At 35.5% G+C, this 13,735-nt stretch overlaps 1 protein-coding gene across 3 annotated transcripts in view; it reads left to right on the top strand.

The window, feature by feature from the left end:
• Positions 1-13,735, top strand: part of CHD1 (chromodomain helicase DNA binding protein 1) — a 77,767-nt gene that overhangs the window by 3,250 nt on the left and 60,782 nt on the right. The window contains exon 1 of one of the 3 annotated variants that reach the window (XM_053225160.1): positions 4,375-5,902. The exons of the other annotated variants lie outside the window; for them this stretch is intronic. Within the exon in view, the coding sequence (XP_053081135.1) occupies positions 5,880-5,902 (23 nt within the window). The 5' untranslated portion in view covers positions 4,375-5,879. Of the gene's footprint in view, positions 1-4,374; positions 5,903-13,735 lie in introns of those variants that run through there. 3 annotated transcript variants of the gene reach the window in all.

Genomic DNA, 13,735 nt, shown 5'->3' with positions numbered 1-13,735 from the left:
CACAGTCATGCTCAACACAATTCAAGTGCTTAAAGCCATATGTGGTTGATGGCTACCATGGTGTATTGTGCACATAGAAAACCTTTCCCTCACTGCAAAAGTTCTTTTGGGCAACACCATTCTGGACATCTGTTAAAGTATTGTTGCAACCCTTTTTCTCCTCTATTTTCTTTTTAAATTTGAGTTTTAATTATATACGAATGAGTAACTTGGGCCATGTCTTTGCAAAGAAGATATAGTTAATGGGAATAAGCCATACTAAGCTGTTTGAATGTGTAAGAAACCTCTTAAATACAAAGACTCTTTAAATTCTTCTGTAGCCCCCTAATTTTGAGTTATCTGCACATTGATACAGCCCACATAGTTATGTGTACTTATCAGTAGAGATCAGGAATGTGAGCATTAGAGTCAGACTACCTGATTACTTTTCCCAGTTCTCCTTATTAGCAGTGTCAGGGAAAATTATGTTACCTCTGAGGTTTTGATTTTTCACTTACAGATGGGTATTACAATATTGTTTATTTTATTTAAAATTGAGAATAAGTGAGGTGTTCTATGTACAGGTCTTAAAATAGTTCCCGATATAATGAGCACTCAATATTTGCTTATTATAATTAGCATCATGTTTTATGTACCATAGGATACTACATAACTGGAACGTTAAATTACAGTAGTGGAGAAATGTGATGGACAAGAAACAGGAAAGTTTTGGCAGTTGGGAGGGTTTCAGAAAAAATGTTGGATAGAAAATGAGAAAATGAAGCAGTGGTATAAGTATTTGACTTGAAACTTGGTATTTTCTGGTCATGTTAGGTAGGGTTTATCAGCTTTCACAGGCAGACTATTTAGATAACAAGAACATCATAGGGAAAAAAGAGCAGTTATGGAAAGCAGCATTATTTAGTTGAATAGGTATGGTATCAACATTACAAAACCTGAGTTGACAACTCTGTGTTAACTTCTTTCTCAACTGTAAAAAAAAAGACTTAAATGATTTTGAAGTTTCATCCTACCACTTAATTTACAAAGTATAATAACGTATCAGACAACGGAGTTCCAGAATCACCAGAGTTGAGAGGTTAAATTATAAGAGTTGTGAATCTCATCTTTGATTCATATCTCTATAGCTGTATTGACTGTATTAAGTGATTAGAAGAGTCACCTTGTCCACATTCTTTTATTCATCAGTGAGCAATGAAATGGTTAACAGAAATATCTAGAGAATACCCAGGAATTTAATAAACTACTCACAAAATAGGAAATAAGACTCGTGAGAGTAAATCTTATAGTTGAGTATTCAGATAGATCTTGTGCTTTTACGCTGTGAGCCCTTATTGCTCCAATCATGTTTTATGTATTTTGCTGCCATATCCAAAGCAAAAAAGGAGTAGTGGTAAGTCAGATTTGGTAGTATAAAGTGAAAAAAAACCCCTGTGAAATCAGATTCACTTAAAGCAATCTTTTATATGTATACTTATTTAAAATAATTGCAAATCATATTCTCTAATTATTCTGAGTCATTATTTCTAGTGTATAAGTTTTATGTGCTTCTGGGAAGCAAGTTATCTTGTTCTTGCAACTGCCTTGGTGTTTATCAGAAGGAGGGAGACCTGCTTCTAATTTGCTTTCATTTTCTTCCTTATTGGTGTTATGCTATCCTTTTCCTTTGCTCTAGTGTCATTGTTACCAACCCTCAGTCACCATCACCCCTCACCCCAGAAAAAAAGTTTTTATATTAAGGCAGTACAGAGAAGGGAGATTGTGCCTAGTTAAGAGTGAGGATATGAATTTATATGTAGGGGGATTTCTTGCAGAAACAAAATGTAATTATGAATATTAATACAGGGTTGAAAGAGGAGAAATACGCTCTGCTTTTAAAGTTGATATACATTGTAAATAGTTTTTAAGGTAAAATTTGATTTTTATTAGCTAGAAGTTTTAAATGTACTTGTGCTTTAGATTTTTTTTTTTTCTTTGTGGAGGTTCCATTTGTTTCATGAAATAAAATTAAGCAAGTAGCCATTTGACAATTTTGGTTGGTATAATTAGCTTTCTACTGAAAGTTTTTTTTATTCTTGTCATGTGGAAAGGTATCTATGACCATTGACTGAAAGGAGGAAGAATACACAGGAAGATGTCTCTTTGGCTATGCTATAACTGACAATTTTGAAACTTATTTACTAAGAAATGTGGGTCAGGATGCACCTGCACATCAGTTTAAACTCAGCATAAAGTTTATTATATAACTGAAGTTAAGCTTTCTACAGATGATATTGGAAGATTTCAAAGCATCAATTCCCAGCTGTGTGGATTTGAGAAAAAACAAAACAAAACAAAAACAATCCCTCCCCCCCCCCCAGGTTTTCCAAATCCTAGTTAGACTTTTTATTTTAAAGTTCTCTTGAATGATGATTTAATCCAGAAATAGATTTGTGGATGAAGACCAGAAATATATAGTCACATTTTGCTAATTTTTAGATGATTACTACATGCTTAATCCTCAGAAGAATTTCTCTCCTTGGCCTGCAGATTAAATTTTTAATAATCTAGAATTGTTCATGTAAATTTGATTATGTATTTGAATCACTTTGATTAGCAGACTATGCTCTTGAAAAATTTTTAGAGTGAGGGAAATTGTTGGTGATGTGCTACAGTGGTCTTAAGCATTTACACTTAATGTATGTCTGGCAATTGAGCTTTATCAAGCTTACTGTTAAAATTCTTTGGATTTCAACTTTTAAAGTGTTTTGTATAACTATTAAGTAGGAAATACTATCAATGAAAAGTTTCCAACTGAAAATCTCCTTTTGTAGAAACTCACAGTTCTTAAGAGGCTTTTTAAAAGACTTTCAGAAGCCCTGTAGTCTAAAGGACCTGTTAATTTTTTTTTTGATGTTTATTTATTTTTGAAGAAGAGAGAGACAGAGCATGACGGGGGAGGGGCAGAGAAAGAGGGAGACGCAGAATTCTAAGCAGGCTCCAGGCTCTGAGCTATCAGCATGGAGCCTGCCCAGTGCGGGGCCAAACTCCAGAACCTGGAGATCATGACCTGAGCCAAAGTCAGAGGCTTAACCTACTGAGCCACCTAGGCACCCCTAGGACCTGTTAAATTTAAGGAACACCCAAGTTAAAGTTAACTTAGACACAGGCCATGTTGGGTTTTTTACCATATATTTATTTGTTAGTGTCTTGTTGAAAACTATTGTGGTATACCATTTTTGGAAACATTGCATTTATGTACACACATTCCAGAAAGTTTTCTTGCATCAAAACAGTTTTTTTCACTAAGTAAATTTGAATAATTTTTAAAGACAATACTAGTGAAAATGGTATTTTCTAAGTTTCTTTGCATTTATCTCCGTTTTAAAAAAAGAATTCATTCTTAATTTTTTTTTTTAATGTTTATTTACTTTGGGACAGAAAGAGAGCAAGTGGAGGAGGGGCGGGGGGGGGGGGAGAGAGAGAGAGAGAGAGAGAGAGAGAGAGAGAAAATCCCAAGCAGGGTCTGCAGTGTCACTGCAGAGCCCCACATGGGGCTGGATCCCACTGACCTTGAGATCTTGACCTGAGCCGACATCACGAGGTGTGCACTTAACTGACTGAGCCACCTAGGAGCCCCTCAGTTCATTCATAAATTTCAAAAGGTTGTGCTAAGAAACATTTTCCCATGATATCATTATTTGCAGGAAAGTATAGCTCTTTTATGCCATATTCTGTTAATCCCTGTTTTTCAGCTCTGTATATACTGTCTTCATCTTTTCCTGTTAGTTTTTTCTTTCCTCAAATATTCTGTATGTGCTACTTTAAGATCATTTCTTACATTTTGAAAATTCAATAAACCATTATCCAGGAGCTTCAGCAATAGGTTACTCTCTTTGTAAGTAGAATTTATTGAATTAAAATTTTCATAGTGTTTCCTAGGATGGTTGTTAATCTAGATTACGATAAAGTGTTTACTTATAACTGGTAAGGAGAAGACAACTGTATATGATTTGACTTTCAAATACATTACTTTTATCTGCATAGGCATGAGATAGTGTGGAGACAGACATTAATTTGTAATTGCCCCTTTTTATACTGTTTACATAGTTGTTTGTTTAAGGACTTGGTGACTGGTAGGTTATATCTGGTACAGTTCTGTATTTAAAAATAAAGAGTATTTCTTTGTGGTGAAGAGATAAAGAATAGATGGAAAAAATTTTCTTACCTTTTTTACAGAAAATTAAAAAAAATACATAAATAGAAAAGTTAAAGCTCCAGTTGTGGTCCTTGGACCAGTAGCATCACCTGGGAGCTTGTTTGAAATGTACAACCTTGGCCTTCCCCCATCCCCACCCTCAGCCCTCCTGAATCAGAATCTTCATTTTAACAAGATTCGCAAGTGATAACGTGTTCGTATTAAATTCATATGTATGTAGATGAAGCTTTTTGCCTGGAGTCATTCAGTGCCTTGCTATTTTTTTTGTTATTGAACTTGTTGTTATTACACATGCTTTCTGCCCCCCCTCCCCCGGAACCCCCAAAAGATGGTGTCATGGCCCATGCCAGCAAGAGGTTGAATACATTTCATATCTCTTGAAACAATATTAATGGCATGCAGTAATTATTGAGCTCTTATTCTTACTGAGGCAGGCATGGTGCACATAGTGCACAGTGTATTACATGAATTTATCATAGTTCATTCTCATAAAATTCCTGTGATGTATGCAGTATTATGATTCCTACTCTCCAGAAGGGGAAACCAGATTTTTAGCCATTTTTAAAAATCTTTTTTAAAAAACTACTAACTAAATTCCACACTTTACTTGGATTTCATTGGTTTTTCCATCAATGCCACTTCTGTTCCAGGATTCAATCCAGGGTACCATGTTGCATTTAGTTGTCAACTGTCCCCAGTATCCTCTGGTCTGTGAGAGTTTGTGTCTTTCCTTGATATCCTTAACAGTCTTGATAAGTGCTGGCCAGGTATCCTATAGAATATCCCCCAATTTAAATTTTTCTGATGTTTTATTAGGGTAAACCGGGGTTATCAGTTTTTAGAAAGAATATCACAGAGATGAAGTGCTCTTCTAGTCACATGGTATGGGAAGCATTAATAGCCACATGATATTACTGATGATGTTAACCTTCATCACTTAGCCAATGTAATATTTGCCATACTTCTCCAGTTAAAGTTACTGTTTTTTTCCTTCCATACTGTATTCTTTGGAAGCAAGGTACTATATGTCCAGCCGTGTCTCACATGGCTGGGGGGAAGGTTGGAATTAAGTTCCATCTCCTGCAGGGAGGGACTATCTACATATATTAAATAGAATTCTTCTGTAAAGAACTCTTCTCTTCGATTTATTCAGTCATTTATTTATATGAGCCTGGACTTTCATGTATATGTATTTTATACTTTGGATTATAATCCAGTAAATTATTTATTCTGTTGCTCAGGTTATTCTAGCCTTGCCCATTGGGAACTGACTTTCAAGTTAGCCACTGTATCCTTGTTACATACTTCTATCCTTTTGCCCTAGAACCAGCCAGTTTTCCAAAGAGCTCTGGATCCTTTTGTTGGAGACAAGGGTATTAGAAACCAAGGTTTGGGTGCTAGGTATGCTTGTTACTATGCAGTTATCACTGCTTCCAGGTCCTCTCAGTGGAAAAAGCAGACAGAGCTATGTAGTATATGTATGTATACTAAACTACCTATATCTGCCTATCTGTAGTTTCACTGTCTATCAGTATGCATGTTAAGGTAAACATGAGTTCGTACTGATGTCTCCAACTCTAATTCTATACTACAGGATTCATCCTAACCTTCCTTTCTTGCTCCTTTATAACTTCAATCTCCTTCAGAGAGAAAGCTGGCTCCTACCATCCACCATCCCATCATGTACTTCAAGCTCATATACAGGTAAAGCAGTTTCAGAATTTTTAGGCCATACTCCCAGAAGAAAAAAATTATCAGCTAGAATACAGTGTTTATGTATCGTATTTACACAGTTGGTAATATATTTAGCTTTACAGTTTCTAGTCAAAACACTGTTTTCTAAAGTTACTAAAGTTAGCTTCTTCCTCCCACCCCCTTCAGTGTGGTTGTCATAAATTTGTAATAAAGTTAGATTCATTTGGCACAGTTTACATTCCATTCTGTGTTCGTCAGTCACATGGGTTGATTTTTTTTTTAATTTGCATATATTACATTTTCTCTGTGATGTACAGTTTTATGAGTTTTGACAAATGCACAGAATCATTTATCCTCCACCCCATTACTATACAGAATGATTTTTTCACCCTAAAAGTTCTCCTGTGTCCCAGATATACTGAATCAGAATTTTCATTTTAACAAGATTCCCAGAAGATTTGTATGCATATTAAATTCATGTGCATATAGGAGAAGCTATTTATCTGGAATCATTCAGTATCTTGCCATATTTAAAAATTATAAATTAACTTGAAGAAAGATTATTATGATTTAGAGGTGATAATGGAATAGCTAGGTATTAACACACAGTGAAGTGAATATACTCAAATTCATGGAACATATAGGTATACAAGTGAGGTGAAAGAAAATGGAATTACTGGAGTAAATAATAGGCTATAGGGAAAGTTTTCATGGAGCTCTTCAACTTTTGTAATCTTGATGATAAGAAATGATGTAGTTTGGAAAGAAAGGGAGAACAAATGGTATATATTCAGTAGTGGGATGGAGAGGAAAGTTTTTGCAGAGGTCATAGTCCCCCAATAAAGAAGTATAAGTTCCTAATAAAGAGAATGTGTTGGACCTGCTACCTTTGCAGTTCTTTACTCTGACGTTTAGTCCCAAATGAAGGAAGGAGAGAAAAGAAGTATAGCTGAATAAATGCAACGTGTATTTTTTTAAATGTTTATTTGAAGAGAGAGAGAGAGCACATGTGTGCATGCAAATAAGTGCCAGCAGGGGAGGGAGGGAGAGAAGGAGAGAGAGAGAGAGAGAGAGAGAGAGAGAGAGAGAGAGAGAGAGAGAATCCCAAACAGGTCCCACGCTCAACTGGAAGGCAGACATGAGCTTGGTCTCACAACCTTGAGATCATAACCTGAGCCGAAATCAAGAGTCAGACGCTTAACCAGCTGAGCCACACAGGAGCCCCAAATGCATCAGGTACTGAGAGAAAATCGCTCATGTGAATAGACTGGTCAGAACCACTGGTTTAAGGAGATAGTCTAGAAATTTATTGTACCAGAATCAAGTTCTTAATGTATGAATGACTGAGAAAATTGCTGTTTATAATTAAGGATATATTATCATCTGTCACTGTGATAGGAGGTGATTACTTAGTCAACTTTAAGTAAATTGTAAACTGTATTTGAAAGTTCTTTGGTGTGGATGTATTGAGATCTAAGTTATCATTGAGATTAAAGTACAAAGACATGGAAAGTTTTGTCTAAACAGTACTGGTTTCTGGCATCCAATGTCTACAGTAACTCTCGGAGATGAGCCATAAGGCACAAAAATAGTGGGGAGCTCCTTCCCTCCCTCTCTCCCCCTCCCCCCTTCTTTCCCTCCCTCCATCCCTCCTTCCTTTCTCTCCCTCCCTCCTTCCTTTCTTTTTCTTTTTTCTTTTTTCTTTTTTTCTTTCAAGAGGGAGAGAAAGAGAATTCCAAGCAGGCTCTGTGCTGCCAGTGTAGAGCCCACCACAAGGCTTGAACTCATGAACCGTGAGATCATGACCTAAGATGAAACCAAGAGTCGGATGTCTAACTGACTGAGCCACCCAGGTGCCCCTAAGTCAAGTATTGGCAGTGTTAGGTGGTTATAGTCGATACAAACAGAATGACAGCGTGCATCAATTTGAAAGTAGGAGACAGAGAAGTTTAATTGTAAGACAAATGGTTAGTTTCTACATCAAGCCCAATGTCAGAATGAAATTTTTTATTGTTGTTTTTTTAAAGAGATCATGTAAAACCCTGGTGATCTTAGATTTTATATGTTAAAAGTCTTGATAATGGGGCTTTTATGATGGTGAGGTATATTGACAGGCTTAGGCAAAAAGCAAAGAGAAATTTTTATACCCAGGAAAATGATTGGTTAGATGGCAGTAAATACTGTGCTGGAGAGCTATTATGTAAAGAAATGGGGCCATTGGAGAAGAGTGGAGTTGCAGTCTAAATTCCTTCAAAGGAGACCATTATTTTTGTGCTTGAAGTAGATTATAGTATGATTATTGCCATTTGATGCAAACTACTACAATATTCCCATTTCTAAATGAGTAAATCCTGAAGTAATAAGTATGTGAAAGGAAATTTTATAAGAATTGCAATTAGTTGTACATGAGTACAAAAAATGTAAATTTCTTTATTACCGTTTTTGTATGTATTTTATAGCAAAGGATTGACTTAGGGTTTGGTAGTTTGTCTTAGTCATGTTATACTACTTTGGTGATTTTACTTAAAAAATTTTTTTTAACCTAATGGTTCACAGTAAGTGGAGGTTTCTGTTGTGTGCAGTACACTCCCATGGGTATCTGCAGAGTGATGAAATACTATAAATAACGTTGTTAGTAAAGCATATAGTGCTGGGAACTTAGTTTTTGTAGTAGTATTCATTAAAGTAATAAAAAGTATATACAATACATGTTTCAAAAATCTTTCTTTTTTAATTTTTTTAATGGTTATTTATTTTTGAGAGAGAGAGAGAGTGTGAGTGAGTGGGGGAGGGGAAGAGAGAGAGGGAGACAGAACCTGAAGTAAGCTCCAGGCTCTGAGGTGTCTGCTCAGAGCCAAGCTTGGGGCTTGAACTCATGACCATGAGATCATGACCTTAGCTGAAATCGGAGGCTCAACCGGCTGAGCCACCCAGGAGCCCCTCGAAAATCTTTTTTAAAACAAATTAGTCAAATGGATAATCTCTTGAATGTTTATTTCTTTAATATTTGAGAGAGAGAGAGCAAGCGAGCTCACGCCAGTGAGGGAGAGGGGCAGAGGGAGAGAGAGAATCTGAAGCAGGCTTCATACATGTGGAGCCTGATGTGGGGCTGATCTCATGACCTGAGCTGAAATCAAGAGTCAGACGCTTAACTGACTGAGCCACCAAGGTGTTCCTGGATAATCTCTTTAAAATTAAACTTTTAAATACAGTCATTTTATTTTATTATTACTGTTAACTTAAAAGTTGAGGATAATCTTAAGCATATGCAAAAGTAGTGACCAGTAGTAAAATGAACCCTCATGTACACATCATCTAGCTTCAACACATTTCATCTCATGGGCAATCTAGTTTAATTTCTAAATTCTCCCACTCATTTATTTTGAAATGTCGTAATTTCTACATAGATTAGATTTATGGTAGGAAATACTTATGGGGAAAACATAAATGTCATCAGTTAAGCTTTATCTACTTGTTATAAATTACAGAATTAGATTTGTGTCATGTCATTAATGTTAACAACAGATTTTATGTGTTTTATGAAACTACTGTTTAGTAACTTTCAAATATATATAGTAGCCATTATTTCTCATCTGTCTCCCTGAATATTTATTAAAGAAACTCTTGAGTTTACTGTCTTTACCTGATATTCAACATGACTAAACCTAGTCATCTTTGCAATTAGTGATGCTAAATGTGACCCTTCCTAGCATCTGTTTCTAGCAGTTTTATTCTCATTTATGCAACTGGAAACTTTCAGGTGGTAGAAGCATACTGTATTGTGAGTTTATAGTAGAATTTTGACTTGGTTTTGTAATTTAGAATGCTAAAAGGAACTGTTGGGTTGATGTTCAGTGTCTAACAGTGACATTAGTTGGTTTTCAGAACCATACAGATGGATAGATACATTCCATATTTTCTCAAACCTTTAATATTTATCTGATGGCTTATAGTGAAAGATAAGCTGGACAACAGTTTCTAATACAATGTAATTTTAAAGAACTTAAAGGTAGTCTGATCTTAGTTATCTAGATGAACTCTTATCATTTAAAAATTTTTTTAAATATTTTTATTTATTTTTGAGACAGAAACAGAACATGAGCAGGGGAAGGGCAGAGAGAGAGGGAGACAGAGAATCCAGAGCAGGCTCCAGGCTCTGAGCTGTCAGCACAGAGCCTGACGCCGAACTCTTCTCATTTTTTAAATGATTCTTCTAGGGTAATATATTTTAAATAGTAAGTTGCAGCATGTTAGAGGATTATGAACAGTTCTTTTTTTAGTGAGAGAGGATAGTGTAAACTAGAATAGAAAATACAGTGTGCCTCTTGTACAGTAGTAGTTCGTCACACTTTTATGCCTATGTGTGCATGATGTGTGCGCTGCATCATGATATAAAACGTATAAGTCATAGTCCAGAAAGTTTGAGAGCCATTGCCTTTGGCCACCAATTCATTTTCTTAGTTTTAAGTATTTCCTCGATACCTACTAGTTTCCATATTGTTTCTCTAGTCCTGTTGAAGTAGATAACAGTCTATAAAAATAACAGAAATGAAGTCCCTGACTTAATGAATCCTAGGATGTAGAGATACATGCATAAAAATAATTGTAATATTGTGAAAGAATAATAACATGAGCAAAATATCATGAACACATATGTTGGTACAGTGATGTGCCTGAAGAAATTGGAGAAGGTTACATAAAGAATATATTTTTGAGTAACTTTAGAGTGGATTATCAGTTACTTCAGAGATGACTCATTCTCTAGAGGGAAAATTATGGGGAATACTACCAGTGAGTTCTAAGATGACTCTTTCCATAAAGCCTTGCCCTTGATTCCATTTCCCTTACCTCTAGTTCCTTAATCAGGAATCAATGCATCTTTATATCTTTGATTCTCATAAGTTTTACTTTTTACCATGGTATTTGTCTCTTCTAAAAACTCCTGTTAATTGAAGAGATGAGCCAGTGAATTCACATTGTATATGTATAGAACTTATTCTTTCAAAAGTGTTTATTGCATAAACGTTATTATAGTATGTTAAGTAGAGAACCTGTTAAAGTGCTGTATATACAAGATACCTCAAAACACAGGGGCTCACATAGTCACTTCTTTTCCATTCTCAGGTAAGTGAGCTCTATTCCTTGAGGTTATTCAGTTACCGTGACTAGTGGGACAGTTTTGCTATCCTTAATACATAGCTTCTTTTGCTCTACTAGTTGCCGTTTTCAGACCACAGGAACAAAATAGGGTAGGGGCAGATTTAAGGCAAGCCACTTTATTAAGGCTATGACATAATAATCCCACATCACTTCTAGCCATATCCCGTTGGCTGGAACCTGTTCACATTGCCACATGTAGCTGAAAGACTAGGAAATCTAATCTTTAGCTGGGTGGGTGTATAGCAATGAAAACTGGACAACAGTTATGCAATACTAAAGGGCAAACAAAATGGATACTGGGTGAGTGTGGAGGAGCAAGTAGACAACGTACATAAGGCATAAATATAAAAAGTTACTTTAAAATAATCACTTATACTAAGAAATTAGTGGATTTTATTTTTCTGAATTTTCTTTCATTTCTTCACATGTGTTCATAATTTGTACACTTGTTACAATACTGGTATTTGGTTTCTTCACTTATCCTTCTCTGAGCCTCAGTTTATTTATTATAAAAAAATGAAAGGATTAAATGAGAATCCAGGTTCTGGCACATAGCACCAATTAGTAATCACCCTGTTTATCCTTGTTAGTAATTTGTATTGAAAACTTGAGTACATCTTAGGTGTTATTCATAGACACTTTATATATTTATAATTATGACAGTCTGAAGAACAGCTTAAAGCAGAACTTGAAGTAATGATTCTGGTCTTGAACTCAGGAAAAAGACCAATTTTTTTTTTTTAATTTCTGATATCTACTAGTATTGAATTCCCACAATACATCAGACTATATGCTTTACATCTCTTAATCTTCACAGTAATCCTTAAGTATATTTATTATTTCCATGTGCAGAAACCTGAGGCTTGTCTAATGGGTGTACATATATAAATATAATTAACAATGAGAAGAAAGAGCTAGAAAGCTAGGAAAAAATAGGTTAGGTTTAAACTTCAGAGCATTCAATCAGGTTAGCCCTGAATTTCCCCCATAATTATTTGTCAAAAACTTCTTTGAAAACTTCCTCCAAAGAACTCCTTTTGAATGGTATTGATCTTAAAACAGTAATTAGGAGAGGGAACAAGGCTTGAAATGAGAATTTAGTGCAGTATGTTTGTTCTTTAGCATAGTAGATATAGTTGTTTGTTTATGTATTACTATGTCACGCATTTAATCTTTTATTAATATTTCTGTGGAAAAGCAGTTTACCTTTTATCAGTGTATCCTATAGGATTCCTTCCCTATCTTTCCAGAGTCTAACCTACAGTTTCTTGACTTTGTCAGTCCATTCCTAGTCCTTTATCAGGGCCAGTTTCTTCTGTTGCTGATCTGATGGTAACGGAAGCAGCTGCTCCTTGTTGCCATTTTCTTAGAAGATTATTTTATTCATTCTTCCTTTGTATGCCGTTGCAGACTTAGTTTCCAATTCCTGTGATAAAAAAGCAAAAAATACTTGACTTTTTTTTCTTGTAATACAGAAGAATCTTTGTTTATTCACTTGAGAATATATTCTTTTCATGTACCCATTATAGGTCTTGGTGGTTTTTTTTTTTTAGTTTAAAGGACTGATTTGAGTGGAGAGTTGAGTGCAGATAAAGGAGGTGTTGCTATGCTGTCATATGCTAGGTTAAGCTAAAAGATTCTCCTAAAGTATTTCCTACCCACAAACATATGAAAATCTAAATAAAATAGTGCAAGTGGGCAAAAAATAGGCACACTGCTAAACTTCAAAGAAGACTTCATTGTGCCAGCAATAAAAAAGACCTCAAAGCCAGCATTAGGAGCATAAGCTCTGAGCAAACATGGCAGCACAGGGGTATTTGCAGGGGCTATGGGGTCTCTGGACAGCAGGGTGAGATTGGAATTGAAAATAAGTGTTTGACAATGGAATTAAGTCTCCTTAAAGTTGGGACCCTGTGTTGTATGGATAAATTAGAGTATAGTGATGAAGATATTTTGAAATCTGTGAAGAGCTACTTTAAGTTTTGTCTAAACTAGAGTATAAATGAGAGAAAGGACCATAGGGTCCAAGCCGATAACATAAATGAATGAAGTTGTCTGAATGTAAGACACTTGTTTGTGGGAGGTGACCAGTGAAGGTCATGCACAAATTTGGTGATTATGTGCATCATTGGAAGGAACCAGTGCTACTTGGATATAGACAATTGTGACCATGTGGGAAATAGATTCAGTGTTCTAGATTTTCTGTTTCCTCAAAATTATTTCCCCCAAACAATTTTATTTTTATTTTTTTACATTTATTTATTTATTTATTTATTTATTTATTTATTTATTTATTTATTTCTATTTGAGAAAGAGAGAGAGAGAGCACGTGAGAAGGGGAGAGGGGCAGAGAGTGAGAGAATCTAAGCAGGCATGGGGAACCTAATGCAGGGTTTGATCCCACGATCCTGGGATCATGACCTGAGCTTAAAATCAAGAATTGGACGCTCAACTAACTTTACCACCCAGGCACCCCTCCCCCAAACAATTTTAAATTAGATGACTTAGAGAAAGAAAAAAATCTGAAAGGAGAAAAGTAGAGGCAGAGAAACCAGGAGGAAGGAACAAGACAACTTTGAAAGACTTAAGCTTATGATATTTTGAATAAAAAGCCAAGAGGTGGTAGTACTGTTTACTTACATATTTTTAGAGTCTGTTAGAGTCCTGGAAAGTAGGGGTAGA

Source organism: Acinonyx jubatus, chromosome A1 (genome assembly GCF_027475565.1).
Source record: "Acinonyx jubatus isolate Ajub_Pintada_27869175 chromosome A1, VMU_Ajub_asm_v1.0, whole genome shotgun sequence".
NCBI lineage: Eukaryota > Metazoa > Chordata > Mammalia > Carnivora > Felidae > Acinonyx > Acinonyx jubatus.
The sequence above is the reverse complement of the archived record's forward strand: the minus strand, read 5'-3'. Positions and strand labels throughout refer to the sequence as shown.